A 17,117-nucleotide genomic window follows, 5' to 3' on the forward strand; every position below is an offset into this window, starting at 1 on the left:
TATAGTTTTGCTGTAACATGAAAAATATCCTTTATGGAAATATTTAAATCATAATATTTCAGTTTGACTACAAATATTCTATAACTATATCTGAGTTACAAAAGAAAATCAGTGATAATTTTCACAACTATGTCTGCATAACTAAACTTCTGTAAATAAAACAATATTATATCATGATGCCCAACACATGGCATCTACCTTTAATCTCTGTGAGAATCTACAATATGTGTTTAACACACACATAGCACTCATCTTAACATTTGCAAAAGCCAACACTATAATTTGTGTTTATAACATCTCCAGACACATAGAGCACAGACACCCACACATGAGCTAAGTTAGACACTTTCATTCCTATCCAGTCAAAGCATTTCCAGTGCATGATTCATCTGGCTTATTTCAGATAAATTTCTTTAGGACTATTTGACTCCTAAGATGGTTGATTGTCTTGGTTTGAAAGACAGGTGTTTGTTAATGAAGGCAGGGATTTTTTTTTAGAGTGGTGGATATGATTTTCTTAAAAAAAAATTATTATAGTTTTTAAAATTATGGGCTTTTAGGTAAGAAAATGGGTAAAAGGGAATAATAGTTTTCATTAATATGTATAATAAGGTGAAATAAGTAATAATAGCAATAGTAATAATTAATTTAACTATAAATTTGGTGATTGTTTTATAGAGATATACCTTTTTTTGTGTAGTTACGGTTTTGGCCGGCAGGGGCGCTGTTGGCTTTTGGCCGGGCAGCGCAGGTGTGATGATTTTTTGGCGGCTGCAGGGGGCGCTGTGGCACAGGTCCCGGCTAGGTTTAGATTTTTTATGTGGTTAAGGATGGCTATAAATTGGTAGAGATGGATGGAGAGAAGATTTTTTTTTAAAAATTCACAGGGGAAAATGCTGATTTTGGTGCTTTTTTGGATAGTAAGGAATTTTAAAACATTTAGATGGGCAAAAAGACAAGCAAAATTTTGCGGCTGTAGACGGGATGCAGTAGAACTTGACTACTGCAGCTGGAATTCTAGAGGTCCCTGGCAAGGCACGAGGTGGAGGGCACATTACAGTGTAGCAAACAGGATCTAATGGTCTGAGACTTTGGATTTTGCAGCAGTAGGTTTATTGGGTTTTTTTTTTTTTTGAGCCAAGCAGAGCAGGAAGTGAAGTTATTTTTTGTTTTATACATATACATTTTTTTTTTTAGCCCAAAACTCCTGTGAGAACTTCCCTCTCTCCAAAGAGAGGATAAAAACTGTCAGGTAGGAGGAGTGTTTAGGGAGATTTTTTAGGTGGGGCTAGGGTTTTTTTTGTTTTTTTAATTGCTCAGCTATTAAAAGGATGATTTGGTAATCAGTGTATTTTAGTAACAAAATGGGAAAGAAAAGTTTTCTAAGAAAGGAAATAAAAGGAGAAATTTTAATTTATGTCATTATTTATTTTGAWTTTTTTTCATATTATTTGATTTATATTTACATGTATGTATATATTTGTACCTTTATACATGCATTAATTTTATAACTATATGAATATATATAGAAGTGGTATTTAATAAATAGTGGTATATAGACATTTTAATATTATAAGGGGTTTTTATTTAAAATTAAATTTTTTGAGGTGTATAGTGGTTTTTTTTTTATTTTTTTTCATTATTATGTGCAATTTGGTTTTTGAGTAAAGATAATTTTTTGGATGGATTTGTTTTTATTTGAGGTGGAATTGATTTAAATTTTTTTTTAATAGTTTTTTGAGATGTAATATGGGAATTTTATTTTTATCTGTGGTGTGCAAGGGTTTAGATTGGGCAGGGCCGGCTCGGTTGTTGGAGCTTTGGGTGTTAATTAATTATGTGGTTTTTGTTAAGTGGTTTTTTTTAGTTTTTGAAAGTTTTTTTATTTAGTGTTTTTAGAGTGGTTTTTAAGAGTGTGTTACATTGCTTTACTTTGTTAGTAGTAGGTGTATGGTAGGGGATATGGTACATTCATTTAATGTTATGTTCCCTAGCCCAGGTGTTTAAAAGGTTGTTTTTGAAATGGGTTTTGTTGTACGATTTAATTTTTTTGGGGGTACTATGTTTCTAAAGGATTTGTGTTTTAAGGTTTAGGATGGTGCAGTGGCAGGTACCTACAGGCAGTGCCATGAGGCATAGGGTAGGTTTTAATTATTTAGTGGTGGCTTTTATTATTGTGAGTATATAGCGTTTGCTACTACAGGTCTGGGGCAGTGTGATGTAATTAATTTGTAAGGTTTTTTTGTATTTTTTTTTATATATTATATGGGCTTTATTCATTTGGCTTGTTTGATGGTCATATATGTGTTATAATTGTGGATAATTTGGGAGATATTTTTTATGGTTAGATTTATTTATTGGTTTTGTGTTTATTTATACATGTGTCTCGGTTTTGAGACAATATTTTCAGAGAAAAACGTTACAGAGAAACGTTTCCTCTGAAATGAAAATAAATTTGATAATTTTTTCCCCACCAACAAGAAATAGATACTGGGCAAAAAAAAGTGAAGAGAAAAAAAAAGTAATTTATTAACAAACACTGTGCCCACAGGACACAGATAAAAAGTAACCGTTAGATATTCAAAAGAAAATCCCGYCACGCGGCGCCGACAAGATGGCRCCTCCCGTACACAGATACAGAGTAACCGTTAGATATTCAAAAACCTCGCCACGCGGCGCCGACAAGATGGCGCCTCCCGTCCCCGGGAAAAAGAAACAAAAGAAAAAAACAAACCACGCGGCCTTTCCCGTAACAGTGGCAAAAAGGAAAAAAAAAAAAACAAACAAGAAACCTGTACCACAGTCCTTTCTTCCCTGTGGACGGGTCAGAGGGCTGGATGTGTTTCTGCTGCCAGCCCGGTTCGCTTCCTGAATCCCGGACCAGGTGAAGCCGCTCGGCTTTTCTCCCGACTGGAGGAGGATCGCAGGAGATGCAGATGGGGGGTCCGAGGAGAGCTGCCGAAGCTAACAGCTAAAACTGTAACAATATAACTGCGCTCCACTCCGCAAGCAGAAGGACTCCCACAGCGAGAAAGCTGAGCGAGAGCTGAGCTGAAAAAGCCTGACTGTGTGGCAGCGCTGGCTTTTAAACCGCCCGCGCTGCCTTTCCCAGCAGCCCCTGCTCCTTGTTCCGGGTTACATTTAAAGATACAGAACATCTTTTGGGCATATATGCCAATGGAAAGGGAATACAGAACAAAATTGGCACAAAAATCAACCCAAGACATACGTGGCATTTTTGTTTTGGTGTTTTGAGGCATTATGGGCTTATCTAGCTAGGAACAACTTACTTTTGTATTGTCAATCTAGGTCAATTTGGGACACTTATATTTTTGCAGTTGGATTTAATTTTTGTTGCTTTGGTGGTTTTTATTAGCCCAGCTTTTGGATGGGTATTTATATGGCAGATTTTTATAGGTAACTTTTTACTTGGGCTGCAATGTTTTTTTATTTCTTAGTAGTGTAGATTGTTTTTCTTTTACATTGTTAATTGTTTTTGTTTTTACTTTTTTAGTTACTTTTATAAAGCATTGGTTATTATTTATGAATTAGTGTAAAGGTAGAGTTTTGGTTATTGTTTTTTAGCAATGTTTAGGGTTAGTTGGATGGTTTTGAGTTTAGCAAATTGATCTTTTTCTTTGTGGTTTGTGCAATTTGTTGTGTGGGGCTTCATATGGTTGCTTTTTATTTTTGGTTTATTTTTATAATGTGATAGGAGCTGTCAGTGAAAAGAGCATAGGTTTTTTTTTTTTCRTTTGGCACTTGGTTGTAAAGTGGAGTTTTTTTAGTACATGTTATTATGGTTTTTTTTAATTAGCGAGATTAAAGTTTTTAGTTTTTGGCTAATTTGTAATTATTTTTAGGATTTTAGGGTGATTTGGGTTTTTAATGTGGKCATGTTGAGTAATGAGGGTAATTTATTTGCTTTAGGTAACATTAGTAGCATGGTGGGTGGAGGGAACTTTCTTTTTAAACACTTACTTTAGTACTGGTAATTGGGGTGCTAGGAGGAGTTGGGCTTTAGTGCTAATTATTTTTGAAGCAGCTTGGGTTCTTTTATAGGTTGTTAAGATTTCCTCCTCTGTTGTGGTGTAGTTGGCTTTAGATTTTCGGTAATTTTGGTTTTAGAATTTTGGTGGTTGGTTTTGAGTCTTATTAGGTATTTTCTGCCAAAGGTTCTAGGACAGGCTGTTGCTTTTGACTGTAGAGTAGAGCACTTTTTTCATTTTTGATTTTGTTTTTATTGGGCTAAGGGCTATTGCATGAGTGATTTTTTTGTTTGATTTGGATGAAGGTTTGCTGCTTTTGGATGAAGGTTTAATGGAAAGCATTTTTTTTTTTGCSGGTTACTAGGCAGAGAAGGCCTACGATTTGGTTGTATTTGGGGATGTGCATTTTTTAAAAGCCTGTGGCACTGAAGAGAGTTTATGGGCTTTTTTTGTTGGTTGGTGGAGATATTGATGTGATTTTGTTGATGATTTCAGTGGGAATTTGATGTCATTCATTCTGCTATTTTACTTCTAAGAATTGGATTTTTTTGAGCAGGTTTTTTTACTTTGTTTCATTTTATGGCAAAGCCGGTTTTTAGGATAATTTGAATGATTTTTTTCCTTTCTTAAATACTTTTATTGCCGTGTCTCTCTACACAATGATCTCATCAATGTATTGCAGATGCTCCAGAGCCTCACTCTTTTCTAGTATGGCTTGGATCAGCTTATGGCAGATGGTGGGACTGTGCTTCCACCCCTRGGRCAGCCGGTTCTATGTGTACTGCACACCCCTCCAGGTGAAAGCAAACTGTGGCTTGCATTTGCTGCCAGAGGAATGGAGAAGAACGTGTTGGCAATGTCAGTGGTGGCCTACTATTTCGTTGCTTTGGACTCCAGCTTGTACTGTTGCTCCAGTATGTCTGGCACGGCAGCGCTCAGCAGTGGAGTCACTTCATTCAAAGCACGATAGTCCACTGTCAATCTCCATTCTCCTTCAGACTTGCGCACAGGCCAGATGGGGCTGTTGAATGGTGAATGGGCCTTGCTGACAACCCCTTGGCTCTCCAGCTCTCGGATCATCTTATGGATGGGGATCCCGCCATCTTGATTCTTACGGTACTGCCGGTGGTGTATTGTCGAGGTGGTGATTGGAACGTGCTGCGTTTTTACTTTCAGGAATCTGACTGCAGAAGGGTTTTCGGATAGTCCAGGCAAAGTGTTCAGCTGTTTGATGCTTTCTATTTCTATGCAGCTATTTTAAAAACCTATTTGAGTCTTTTTGGGTCTTTGAAAAAACCATTCTGGAGGAAATCTATGCTCAGAATGCATGGGGCTTCTAGACCAGTCACAATGGGATGTTTCTGCTACTCCCTCCCAGTCAGGCTTACTTCAGCTTTTAACACAGTTAACTTTTCCGGTCCCCCTGTCACCCCCACAATAGAAATGGGTTCTTTCCCCATGTGTCCCAATGGTATCAGAGTACCCTGCGCTCCCATGTCAACTAATGTTTCGTATTTTTGTGGCTCTGATGTGCCAGGCCATCAGATCGACACCGTCCAGAAGACATGGTTTTCTCATGCCTCTACCTGGCTAGAGSCAGGGCCCCTCTAATCTTGGGTATCATCCCTTCCATGGGCACACCCACAGGTTCCTCCAAGGGAATTGGATATATCACTTCCCCCTCCATTGCATCTAGTGGGTTGGCTACAGGAAGCTGAGACTACTTTTTCTCTAGAAGAACTGCCTTGGGTAGTGTTCTCCCCCTTGAGCTGATGCACTTGGGCTGTCAGGGCAGAAGTGGGTTTCTCATCTTACTCATGTCTTCCCCTTGGTCACATAGGAAGAATCACAACTCAGCTCGTGGTGTATTTTCTTTCCCTTGCTGGGGGATGTCAGGCTCTGGTGTTGGGGCTTGTGATTTGCACTGGACCTACACTGTTCTTCTTCATCTCTTCTTTAATCTCATTTAACTTTTCTTGGAGGTCTTTAACCACAGCAGAGATGTGAGCTTGCATCGGGCTATCGATCATACTCACATAATACCGGAGCCTGTTGGCTACAGAACACACTGTCTCTCAGTTATCATCAGCATTAATCGTGGCAATGAAGATGGCGTATTGGGATGGTTCTTGGTTTGCCAGATTTTACAGCATTTGTGTCTGGCACACTTGACTTGGTCAGGGTCATTATGATGCTGCCTGTCTCTTTCAAAGAGTGCTTCTATTACTCCTACTTCTTTTAACTGTTGCATCTTCTTTTTTTCAATGGTCTTTTAGGGCATTCTGTAATGGTATTTTTGCATCTTGTTTCTGTGGACAAACTTCTCTCTTATAGTCATTAAGAGCTGCTCCCAGAGAGAAAGGGGTTTTGGCTCTCTCACAAACACCTGATTAATACTCGCACCTTTGGTTAAGGCTCTCAAATACTTTGCTTTGTTACTATTTAATTGTACACTTGAGCCTATAAGATCTTAAACTCAAAGTAGCTAGGTTGAACAAGCCTCGCCCCCCCCGTCACACGATGTTATCTTGCAAAATTGTGGAGGCTGTCATCCGACAAGGACTTGGTGATTATTTCAGGCTCTGGCTCCCCTGCCGGTTGTGAGGGCCTTGCTTCTTTATCATCATTAGCTGAGCGTATTGATTTGGCTTTATACTTCTTCTGCACAGGGGCTACTGCAGTTGGTTGTGGCTGGTCTTGCGGTTCAGCCAGAACTTGGACAGGTGTAACGTTCGTGGGTTTTATTGCTGCGCCATCAGACTCTTCCTCTTTGGGGCAGGGAGAGGGTTTGCCACCAGCTGGGAAGACGTATTCCCTGAGCCCCTGGTGCATCTCCCGCATCTCTTCTGCCAGTACCCCCACCCACTCCAGGCGGCACAGCTCCTGCATCTCTTGCACCAGTACCCTCACCCACTCTGGGCATTCAGTTTCTGAAGTAGGTTGTTGGGCAGGGTCAGGCAGAGGGACAGGGTTGGGGTATGGGTTAGGCTCTGTGGCAGCATTGCTAGTCTCTGGGGCAGCATCCCTAGCCTCTGGAGCAGCATCCCTAGCCTCTGGGGCAGCATCCCTGGTCTCTGTGGCAACATCCCTGATCTCTGGGGCGGCATTCCTAGTCTCTGTGGCAACATTTTTAGTTTCTGTGGTAGCATCCCTATTCTCTGTGGCAATATCCTTAGTTTCTGTGGCAGCATATCTGGTCTCTGGGGCAGATGTTAGAGTGGTTGCCCAAGGCAGTCTCACCTTGTTCTTCAATGCTAAACAGAATATGCATATTAGTATAATGTAGCCAGCATCTAGGGGGAAAATGGACATTTCAAAGGCTGATGGAATAGCCCCAAATAAATGGGTGAAGGGTTGGGAGAAAGCTTCCCCTGGTGTTATTTCTTCACAGTAGGTATCATTATTAACCCAACTCCAAAAGCAAGGACTTAGTGTGTGGTAGCTCTGTATCCATGTGCCTGCTGTCCAGAGGAAGTTAAAAATCCATGAAATCCTCACCTTATTCACCCATTGTGTGAACTGGATAATGGCTACCTTAGCTTTAGTAATAGGACTCATGCTTAGGAAAGAAGCTACAAATGGGAAAAATACAGCCACAAGTATGTGCCACCCAAACAAAGGTATGCTAGACCACATGATAATGCTTAGTGAGATTCCTACAGCCCAAAGGTATCTTGAACACAAAGATAGCTCACCCAAAAACTGTTATTCCTTTTATACCCCTTTTTCCTCCCTGTGCCCTTTAGCCTCACGTTGGGTGCCAAAATCTGTCTTGGTTTGAAAGACAGGTATTTGCTAATGAAGGCAGGGACTTTTTTTTGAGTGGTGGATATGATTCTTTTTCTTTCTGAATTATTATAGCTTTGAAAATCACAGACTTTCAGGCAAGAATATGGGTAAAAGGGAATAACAGTTTTTACTAATATGTATAGTAAGGTGAAATAAGTAACAACAATGATAGCAATAACTAAGTCAACTACAAACTCAGTAGCAGCTTTACATGGAGATACACCCTCCCCTTTGGTGCAGTTGTGGTCTCAGTCGGCAGGGGTGCTGTTGGCTCCCGGCTGGGCAGGGCGATGATTCCCTGACGGCTGCAGGGGTCGCTGTGGCGCGGGTCTCGGCTAGGTTTAGATTTTTCACGTGGCCAAGGACGAGCACAAACTGGCAGAGATGGATGGAGAGATGTTCTTCTATAAATTTACACGGGAAAGTGCCGATCTTGGTGCTCCTCTGGATAGCAAGTAACTTCAGAACTGCTAGATGGGCAAAAAGTTGGGCAGAATTCTGCGGCTGTAGACGGGATGCAGTAGAAGTCGACTACGGCAGCTGGAATCCCAGGGGTCCCTGGCAAGGCATGGGGMGGGGGCAGAAGATCACAGTGCAGCAAACAGGAACTAATGACCSGAGACGCTGGATTTTGCAGCAGCAGGTCTACTGTCTCCCGAGCCAAGCAGGGCAGGAAGTGAAGCTAATCCCCACCCCCCCTACACACACACCCTCTCTGAGCCCAAAACTCCTGTGAGAACTTCCCTCTCTCCAAAGAGAGAAAAAAAAAACTGCCAGGCAGGAGGAGTGTTTAGGGAGACTCTTCGAGTGAGGCTAGGTTCTTTTGCCTACCCCAATCGCCGAGCCATCAAAAGGATGACCTGGCAATCAGTGTATCCCAGCAACAAAATGGGAAAGAAAAATTCTCCAAGAAAGGAAACAAAAGGAGAAACCTTAACCCACAAAATTGATTTTCTCTTATGACTTTTAATGGTAGTCCAGATATTTAGCTCAGATTTAGGTATATATTTTTACAGACAGGTTAATTCAACCTTCTTGTATAACTTAATTTAATTCAGAATAATAATTGTGATTTATAATTGTGCATGCAGGTTCGTCAGGACAAAGGAAGCTGTTCTTTCCACAGAAACCATAGCCCATGCATTGTTCCTCAAGAGAATGAAAATATTTTCCACACCATATTTGCTTTTTTCACGAAGTCTGGCAGAAAAGTTTTGGTAAGAAATGGTACCACTTATGGCACCACTTTAACATACCTTACAAAACATTTTGCATTGTTTGGCACAAAGATCTGAAACAGGTGGCTCATTATAGAGCATGTATAGTAATACTGATGATGTGCTGGGGGGACATTTAATGATTGTAGTTGTCTGACTTTTAAAAGTAGGAAGTTTCAGCAAGTGCAGTGGAAAAGGATTTAGCTGACATGGCAGCACACACTTGGTTACCAGAGCCTTTGCTCCTGTGTTCTGTCAGAGGCATATGGGGGCGGTGGGTCACTTCACTTGTACCTTGGTGCCTGACCCATATGGGGGGCTGATGTACAGCTGATGTTCCTTCCAGCCCTGAATGCTTGCCTGGCTCAGCAGCTCTGTAGAGGCCTGAATTTTCCCTGGCTTGCTTTCATGCAGACGTCTGTATTCAGCTGTCTTCAGGTCTTGAAAAGTTGCTATTTCAATGCAGAAGTGCTGTACAATAGCAGTTTACTATATAACTTCAGTTTTCTGGTGTGTTTGCTGTCACACAATTTATCATTGAATTTTTACTCCTTGGCCTAACAACGTTTTCGTATTTCTTGTAGGACTGTGAAAGACCAGGCAGGTCTTGTTTCATTGTACACTGCAACTTAAGCTCATTACCTAAAGCAGAGTCCTGTGATATAAATATCTACATGCTGCTGAATACTGAGATACTCAAGAAGGTATGTGCACTCCCTGTAGGTTGTGTTCAATGCCAATTTAAATGTGCTTATGTGAACCAATTGTCTTGGTTTGAAAGACAGGTGTCTGCCAAGGAAGGCAGAACCTCCCTTGTAATGAAAAATATGACCCCCTTCCCTCTGAATTATTATAACTTTGAAATTAATTTGCTTTCAGGCTAAGTTATGGGAAAAGGAATAACAGTTCTTTACTAGTATGTGTAGCAAGGCAAACAAGCAACAACGATGGCAGCAACAACAAACAAACCAGAAACCCAGTGACAGGATCCCCTGGGCTGTCCCGCCCTCCTCTTTGGTGCAGTTACGGTCACAGCCGGCAGGGGCGGTGGTGGGTCCTGGCCAGGCAGGGTGGGTGCTATAATTACGCCGCTCCTGCAGGGGCGCTGTGGCGCGGGGGTTTTGTCACATCGCCTTCACTTGATGGGTGGGCTCGGTGGCGAAATGGACAGCAGCAGGAACCTGGGACGGGCAGCTGGGGCAGCAGGCACACTCTGGGCATGGCAAACAAAAGGTAACAGAAACTACACGACCTTGCCCAAAGCTGCGGGTGTTGGGTGGACACGGGGTGCTTGGTTAGAGTGTAGCAAAAAAGCCCAAGGCAGCAGCAGAAAGTAGCAGGGACTGCGCAGCTGCAGTTGGGCTTCTGTGAGCAGCTGCCGCATGCAGCCGGGGAGACCTGCTCTCCGGGAAGGGGGAGGGAGTCAGGGTCCCATGTTTTTCCCCTGAGGCACACGAATAGATAGTGAGGGTCCTTTCTAGTCAGATGTTAATAAGGTCCCAGTTCAACAACTGCTCTTACAAGCAGTAAGGAAGAAGTACAGGGCTGAGCTTCACGGTGGCAGTGGATTCTCCCCGCTGTAGGCAATAGCTCAACCATCCTCCTCTGATGACAAGAGCAAAAGTGAGCTAGGAGCTGTGTGCAGCTCCTTCCTCCCAGCCCAAAATCTTGTGGTATCTCTGCCCATCCCAAGAGAAAGCCTCTTAGGTAAAAGAATAGCCAGTTGCACCCTTCCCCTGAACCTTGGCCACTTCTTTTGTCTCTCTTAAGTACTGGTCATTATTTTCTCTTAGCAACAGATGGGAGAAAATTCCCCAAGAGAAACAAAGCAACTCTACTTATTTAACAGTAYATATGGATGTGTTAATCCTAGTTGTTACTCATTACCTATTAAGATAGAAATAAATTTAGTTCAGAAGTTTATGTATTGAAAAATGACAAATGAGACCCCTTACTGTGTGCATGGTATTGAGGTTAGAGGCTTCTGAAAGTTGATTTCTGAAAKTGTTTTGGTTTTTAATGTAAGTGAATATAAACTGTGACCAGCTATCTATCTTGTTGTGTAGACAGAGAATGGGAGTTTTTTGTCATTTTTATGTCTAATTATTATTCTTAAAAAAAGATGCATTATGACTATATTAATGCTGAGCTTAACATTTGTGACAAGAAACAAGTGGTTGCAAGTTACTTTCTGTCTTTCCTGAAGCCACTGAATAGGCAGTACATCTTTTAAATTTCTAGTGATTTACTGCATTTTGACCCGTTTTCATTTATTTACAAAAACGATGACTCTGTGTCAAGATGCTGTAAGATTATGAGGATATAAGATAATTAAAGACGAAAACTAATAACATGAGCCTCCAAAAAAAACCTTGTCTTTCATAGCAGTTAGACTAAAAGCATCTGAGAGGGCCCTTACTAAAAAACAGTTGYTAAAGGAATTAATAGCCCTGAGCTTTTCCAGTTGAAACCAGTGAATCTGTTAATGTTTGTTCATATTTGAAAACAGGAAGCATAGGCAAGGCCAGAAGTTTCAGGTATTTGTYATATGCTTATAGAATGCCAAAATATGTAAACAAGTAACTGAGTGCATGCAAAATGTGCTTCTGGGAAATTCAGGCTTGGGAATATCCAGGATTCATCCTATCTGCTGKATCCCTTCTAAGATTACTTTTAGCAACGCTCCTTTAAAAGACGTATTGTTTTTACATGTGTTTGAGTGAATATCACCAGTGCATGCCATTTTCTACTTATCACCTACCCTTTCTAAGGTGAACCACATACAAATGACTAATCCATAAATTGAAATGGCATCTTATTTAAATGAGCCTGTTAAAATGCATTGGAAATTTAATTGGAGAAATATTAGTGTGAGGAAGTCTACAGTGAATAATTAAGATATTTGCCATGCACAGATTCAAATAAGAAGTTTTCCCCCCGGCACATATAGTTTACTCCAGTTTCTATATTTTCCTGTTCACTTGAAAAACAAATTGGAACCTTTTATCATGGTTAATATCGAGCCTGCCTGTGTAATTGGCAATGTTCTGTCCTGCTTTCGTGGTAAATGTGGGGAACATTAACAAACCAAATACAAGGTACGTGTTCGAAGTTTAACATACCTGATTTTGTTATAATCTGAAATAATGTGCTCAGTTATCTGTCTGTTATGAGCATAAAGTATATTTTTTCAAAGCACACTTGTAACCAGGCTAGTACTAAACTGTCAACCTAGCCTTCACTAAGCGTCGTCTGGGTATATTTATTATACTGGAAAGTGTTTGTTGGGCTTTTTTGGCAGAGGAGATTGGTGCTTTTGTTGTTGTTGTTTTCCATTGTTAAGTCCAGTTCTTTTTACTTCTCAGGACAGTTCATCAGTCATCCAGTTTGTCACAAGGGCAAGGCTGCAGGTGGACCATGACCTTAGAGTTGTGAAGGTGCCCAATGGGAGCCCAGAAGAAAAAACAGTAAGTGTATAAACGTCAAGAGAAATGTATTCTTATCCCAATAGGTTGGAGATCACTGAGAGCTCTAAACAAACTGGAATTTGTGCCTAGGCTGGCTCARAAGAGTGCCCGGACTTTGTCTGACAGTCTGGACTAACAGTACCGTGAACTGTGCTTTTGTGGGCTTGCTCTCTGTGATAACCATATCAAGAGAGTGAATGATGTTATGTCAAACCAGTGTGATCTGTGTTGTACTAGCTAATATACCCTTGATGTATTTACGCAAAACTTTGTTTTAGCTTCCTGATTTAAGGTTAATATTTGCTTTGATCTATTTTTCCTTGAAATCGTAGCAGAGACTTGAAACCTCAGCGATGTCTTTTCACATGTGCCAGAATGAAATATTTATTTTGGGACCTGTGAAAATGGACAAGGGTGCCAAAACTTTCAGAAATCCATTCAACTGTTTTATTGTGCTGAGCTGGTAAAAGTCAAGTATAAGCTTGATACCCCATTTTGYGTTGATTTCCTTCTTCCTCCTGAGTCGTCTGCTCCTGCTGTGTCTCCCACCTTTTTGGTGCCACTGATCTTCTTGCTTTTTGTTATGCAAAAGTATGGCAGTTCACTGCTCCAGCTATGTCTCTCAGGGTCCATTCACCTGGCTGGCACGACCCAGTTCACAACCTCGTGTCTCCGGCTCCTACCCGGAGCTCAATCCGCATTTAAATTAATGTCTCAATCTGCAGCTTGCAAACCCAGCTACTTGCACAAAACTATCCCTCCACAATCATGTCTGTAACTCTAGTCTTAAATTTCTATTTTGTCAGAGCTGTCAGAAAAAGGAATTCTTTTATATGACAGGAACTTCTTTTTTTCCCTTCGGTCTTATTTGCTTTGTCAGATTTCTGTGCCATTCTCTACATTAAGCTTGGAAGCTAAAATGAAAAACATAGTTAGCCATTGCTGAGAATGTGCCTTGTAAGTGGCCTGCAGTCCTGACTGTTGATACATTGCTTGGTCTCTCCTTAGTTCTGCAGCTTGCACAGAACACATTTGGCAACTGTGTGGCAAAATTTTGTTAATGACTGAAGTAACCCCTGACTGTGATACCCATGCCCCGACAGAAATGGAAGAATCCAGTACCTCTATGACAAATATTTTCATATTTAAAGGGTTTTAGAATCTCTAAGATTGATAGGCACACTGTAAAATGTGTCAGATTGCAATTATTTGATGTTCAAACTTTAGGAGTCCTTTTATCTAGGAATGCAAGCTTTGCTGTATTTCATCATTATCTAATGCATAGGGGAAAAAAAAAAAGAAAAGAAAATGAAGCAAAACCAGAAATTGTCTTTTTCCTGTTCTCAGAAAGCCTTTCATCAAATCTTGAGTTGCATTATGAAGAACTCTGTGTGTTTTGGGAAGCTATTTTAATCTTCAAACAAGAGCTTGCTTCTAGTTCCTGGGAAGCCCTAGCTGTAAAAGAGCATGCTTGACATATTGTAGCTGTGTAACATCAATTTGTAATTTCAAGTCTTTTCTCATGTGAGTGCCATTTGCTCTCTGATTTATGTTATTTCCATATGCCAGCTTCAGCATTGCTGTATGTTTTGCACAGGGTCATGTTCAGGAAAAAAATTGAGACACGACTTGGCTCAAGGTATTCATTTTTCTGTGTTCTCTTATGGAATGCAGAAGGAAAGAGTAGTTGTTGCAAGCCATAATTATTCAGTTGGAAATAGAGTCTGGAAAATAACATTGTTCATACCCCTCTCTTCCTTTTTGAAGCTTATCCTGTATTCTTTATTGGCCATGGACTGCAGTACCATATCCATTTGGCTAGCAGCTCCTTCTGAACAGTTGTACATGGACTTCGTATGAATCTGTTCATGACTGTGTTCCTGAACGTTTCTTAGACACTTTATCATGATAAGGTTGCAATGGCATTTTTTGCTGTCTACGGCTTAATGTGGGCTTCTTATCACATTTAAATAACCAGGTACTGTTATTTCTAGGGGTCCTTTTACAGCATTAGACTGAAAACCCTCTATAAAGAAGATAAATGGAGAAGGAAGACAAATGGAAGAGTGATATTTATAATGATAGTATAAGAAATACTGGTGGATCACCCAAATAAACACCAACTTTCTGAAACTTTAATAGACAATTTGTAAGGATGATGCAAAAGTGTATTTGAGTGTCTCTTCATTGGATAGCAGGCTGTCTTTGAAATCAACCCATCTTTAAAAAATGTGCATTTGTCCAATTGTCAGAAATAATCTCTCGATTTGGAATGATTTGATGTGATTTGTAATTATACATTTTGGCTGTTTGATGTAATATTAGACAAATCACATGAAGAAGATGATCAGAGTTTGGATTTGGCTCTGTGATAACAGTGGTATTAACATGCTTATATATTGTCTGAAACTGATGGTGTATTTTCAGGAGGCATACTTAATTTTCTTCATCATATGAGTTCCCATGAAGGTTTGGCGCTTTTCTCTGTATGTGAGCAAAACTGACAATAAGCTCTGTCATACCACAGTAGTCAAATACCAGATCCAAGAGTCCACATTTTCTCCTCACTGCTTATGTGCAGGAAGAGGAGGAGTGCTCTTAAGGAGCAAAAGGAGTGCCTCTGGAAGTGTGGAAAGAAGAATTAGCTGGATTTTTGTACAACAAGCCTCTGAATCTGCCTCTGTTGAAAGTGAGGGAATGTAAAGCTGACTTCGTGAAAAGGCAACTTCGTAAAATGCATGCAGGCCCTCTAGCACGGTGGCCTTAAGTGGCACAGTAAAGCTTAAGGCTGCTGTATAGGTGTCAGATGCAATCTACTAAGTACAGGTATGCTCCATCAAGCCTTTCAGCCATTCCTGCCTTCTGGATAGAGTTCACTGTTCTTTTACTTCCATCTCAGTCACTCCAGATTTAATGCACATCCCAGGTAGTCCAAAATGTCATTGTGTTCCTTATCTATCTGTGCCCAAAATTGTTGCTGTCTCTTTAAGACCTCGCAGCCAAAAGTCGCAATCGGGAGGTGATGCTCTGGCCTTTTTAAAAGTCGGGACGCCTAGGTGTATTTCTATCTGTTTGGCTTGCCTCTCGGCCTTTTCTTGCCTCTACTCGCAACAGTAGCAAAGTAGAGAATCTGCCTTTTGCAATCAGAAATTGTTTCGGAGTGAATTTTGCAACACCTGTGGACTGCATGAAGCCAGAGCTGGTATRGTGCCGTGCCGCTGCGCGTCACTGCTCAGAGTCCGTTCTTTCTTTCCCTCCTCTTCCATCAGAGCAGGGACCAGAGGCAGCAACACCAACCCTGGCAGAGTCCAGCAGGTGCCAGAAGGTGGCAGCAAGCGGCAACACTGTTCCCACACACGCTGGCAATTCCTATCTGCCGCTAGAACTGCTTTGTAAGCTCCTACCTTCGTGAGTGAGTTTGCTGCCATTTTTCCTTTGTCTTTAGAGCCAGGCACTCATCTGGGGCAGCCACCATGGATGGGTCAGCTTGGCCATTTCAAGTTTGTCTCTGGTGGGGGTCTGTGAGATGTAGTAATTTTGTATTAGTAATTATTTACTGGGGTTTTTTTTGCCTTTTGCWGTTTCGCTTGCTGGTAAACTTATACCTTTTTACTTTTATCTGCTACTATTTGGTTTTTGCTTGTTGGTGAAAAGGGATTGGTTAAAACAAAGGGGGAGAACTAATTGTAGAGTGTTCCCCTGAAACTGTATTAAACCAAGACAATGCAATAGGCAAGTGATTGTCCTCCGTGGATTTTTTCTGCTCAGATTTAGGTATATTTACGTTTACAATGATAAAACGATATTTTTTTTTGGAAAAACAATAGCAAAAAAAAACCCTTATAAAAAGTAAATTTATGATTGTGAAGACTCGGAAACTGTCTTTATAAGCATATTTATATGCAAAGAAATTTAAATGTATATTTATGAGCCTAAGCTTTAGCTGTCTGTCTGCAGCATGGAGGACTCCTGACTTTGGCCTGTTCTCCATGTTTGTGTTGGAAGGAGCAGCCTGTGTACTGGACGGTGTTCATGATGTCCCAGCTGTTTTTTTTTAATGCATGTGGGAATACTTCTTCTTCTGCTCAGCAATCCAAACAAAACTAACTTCTTGTTTTTTAGATACACTTTGCACTTTAAGGCACCAGTTCTCTCCAGCTTACCTTTTTGATGCCTGGCTGGAGCTTTCTCCAGTAGCTTTGCAGCCTCTTTGCARTGAATTATTTGCTGTCTTACTGTTTTCATCATGTTAAGTTATTCATTTTGTTGTTTTACCTTTCCATTTGCTGCTATAATGTTCCTTTTGTAGATTTCCTTGTCTTTACAGTGCAGTCTGTCAGGAAGAAACATACACTTGGGTAAAGGAACGCAGTACACAGTAACAGTAAATTAGAGTTAATTTCCCAGGGATAGAGACAAGCAGGTTGCAAGAAAACCTCAGGCTTGTATTTTTTAAGAAAATACTGCTTTTCTTAGTATATGTAAATAAATAAATATATAAAAGGGATATATATGCATATATGTACAGATATCTAGGAGAATGATTTCTTTACTGTTGAAGTCCCCCCAGGGATAACAGTACTTGAATGGAAAATTCAACCAGCAGTGCTGTGTGGTTGGAAAGACCAGAAATATTTGAGGTGATAATACAGAAA

At 40.6% G+C, this 17,117-nt stretch overlaps 1 protein-coding gene across 3 annotated transcripts in view; it reads left to right on the plus strand.

The window, feature by feature from the left end:
* The window catches only part of ITGA9 (integrin subunit alpha 9), a 238,026-nt gene that overhangs the window by 194,938 nt on the left and 25,971 nt on the right, over positions 1 to 17,117 (plus strand). For all 3 annotated transcript variants that reach the window (XM_057376170.1, XM_057376171.1, XM_057376169.1), the window contains 3 exons: positions 8,870 to 8,995; positions 9,580 to 9,699; positions 12,361 to 12,462. In XM_057376170.1, the coding sequence (XP_057232153.1) occupies positions 8,870 to 8,995; positions 9,580 to 9,699; positions 12,361 to 12,462 (348 nt within the window). The remainder of the gene's footprint in view (positions 1 to 8,869; positions 8,996 to 9,579; positions 9,700 to 12,360; positions 12,463 to 17,117) is intronic.

This window comes from Malurus melanocephalus, unplaced genomic scaffold, assembly GCF_030028575.1.
Source record: "Malurus melanocephalus ecotype Western Australia unplaced genomic scaffold, MMel_1.1 scaffold_271, whole genome shotgun sequence".
Classification (NCBI taxonomy): domain Eukaryota; kingdom Metazoa; phylum Chordata; class Aves; order Passeriformes; family Maluridae; genus Malurus; species Malurus melanocephalus.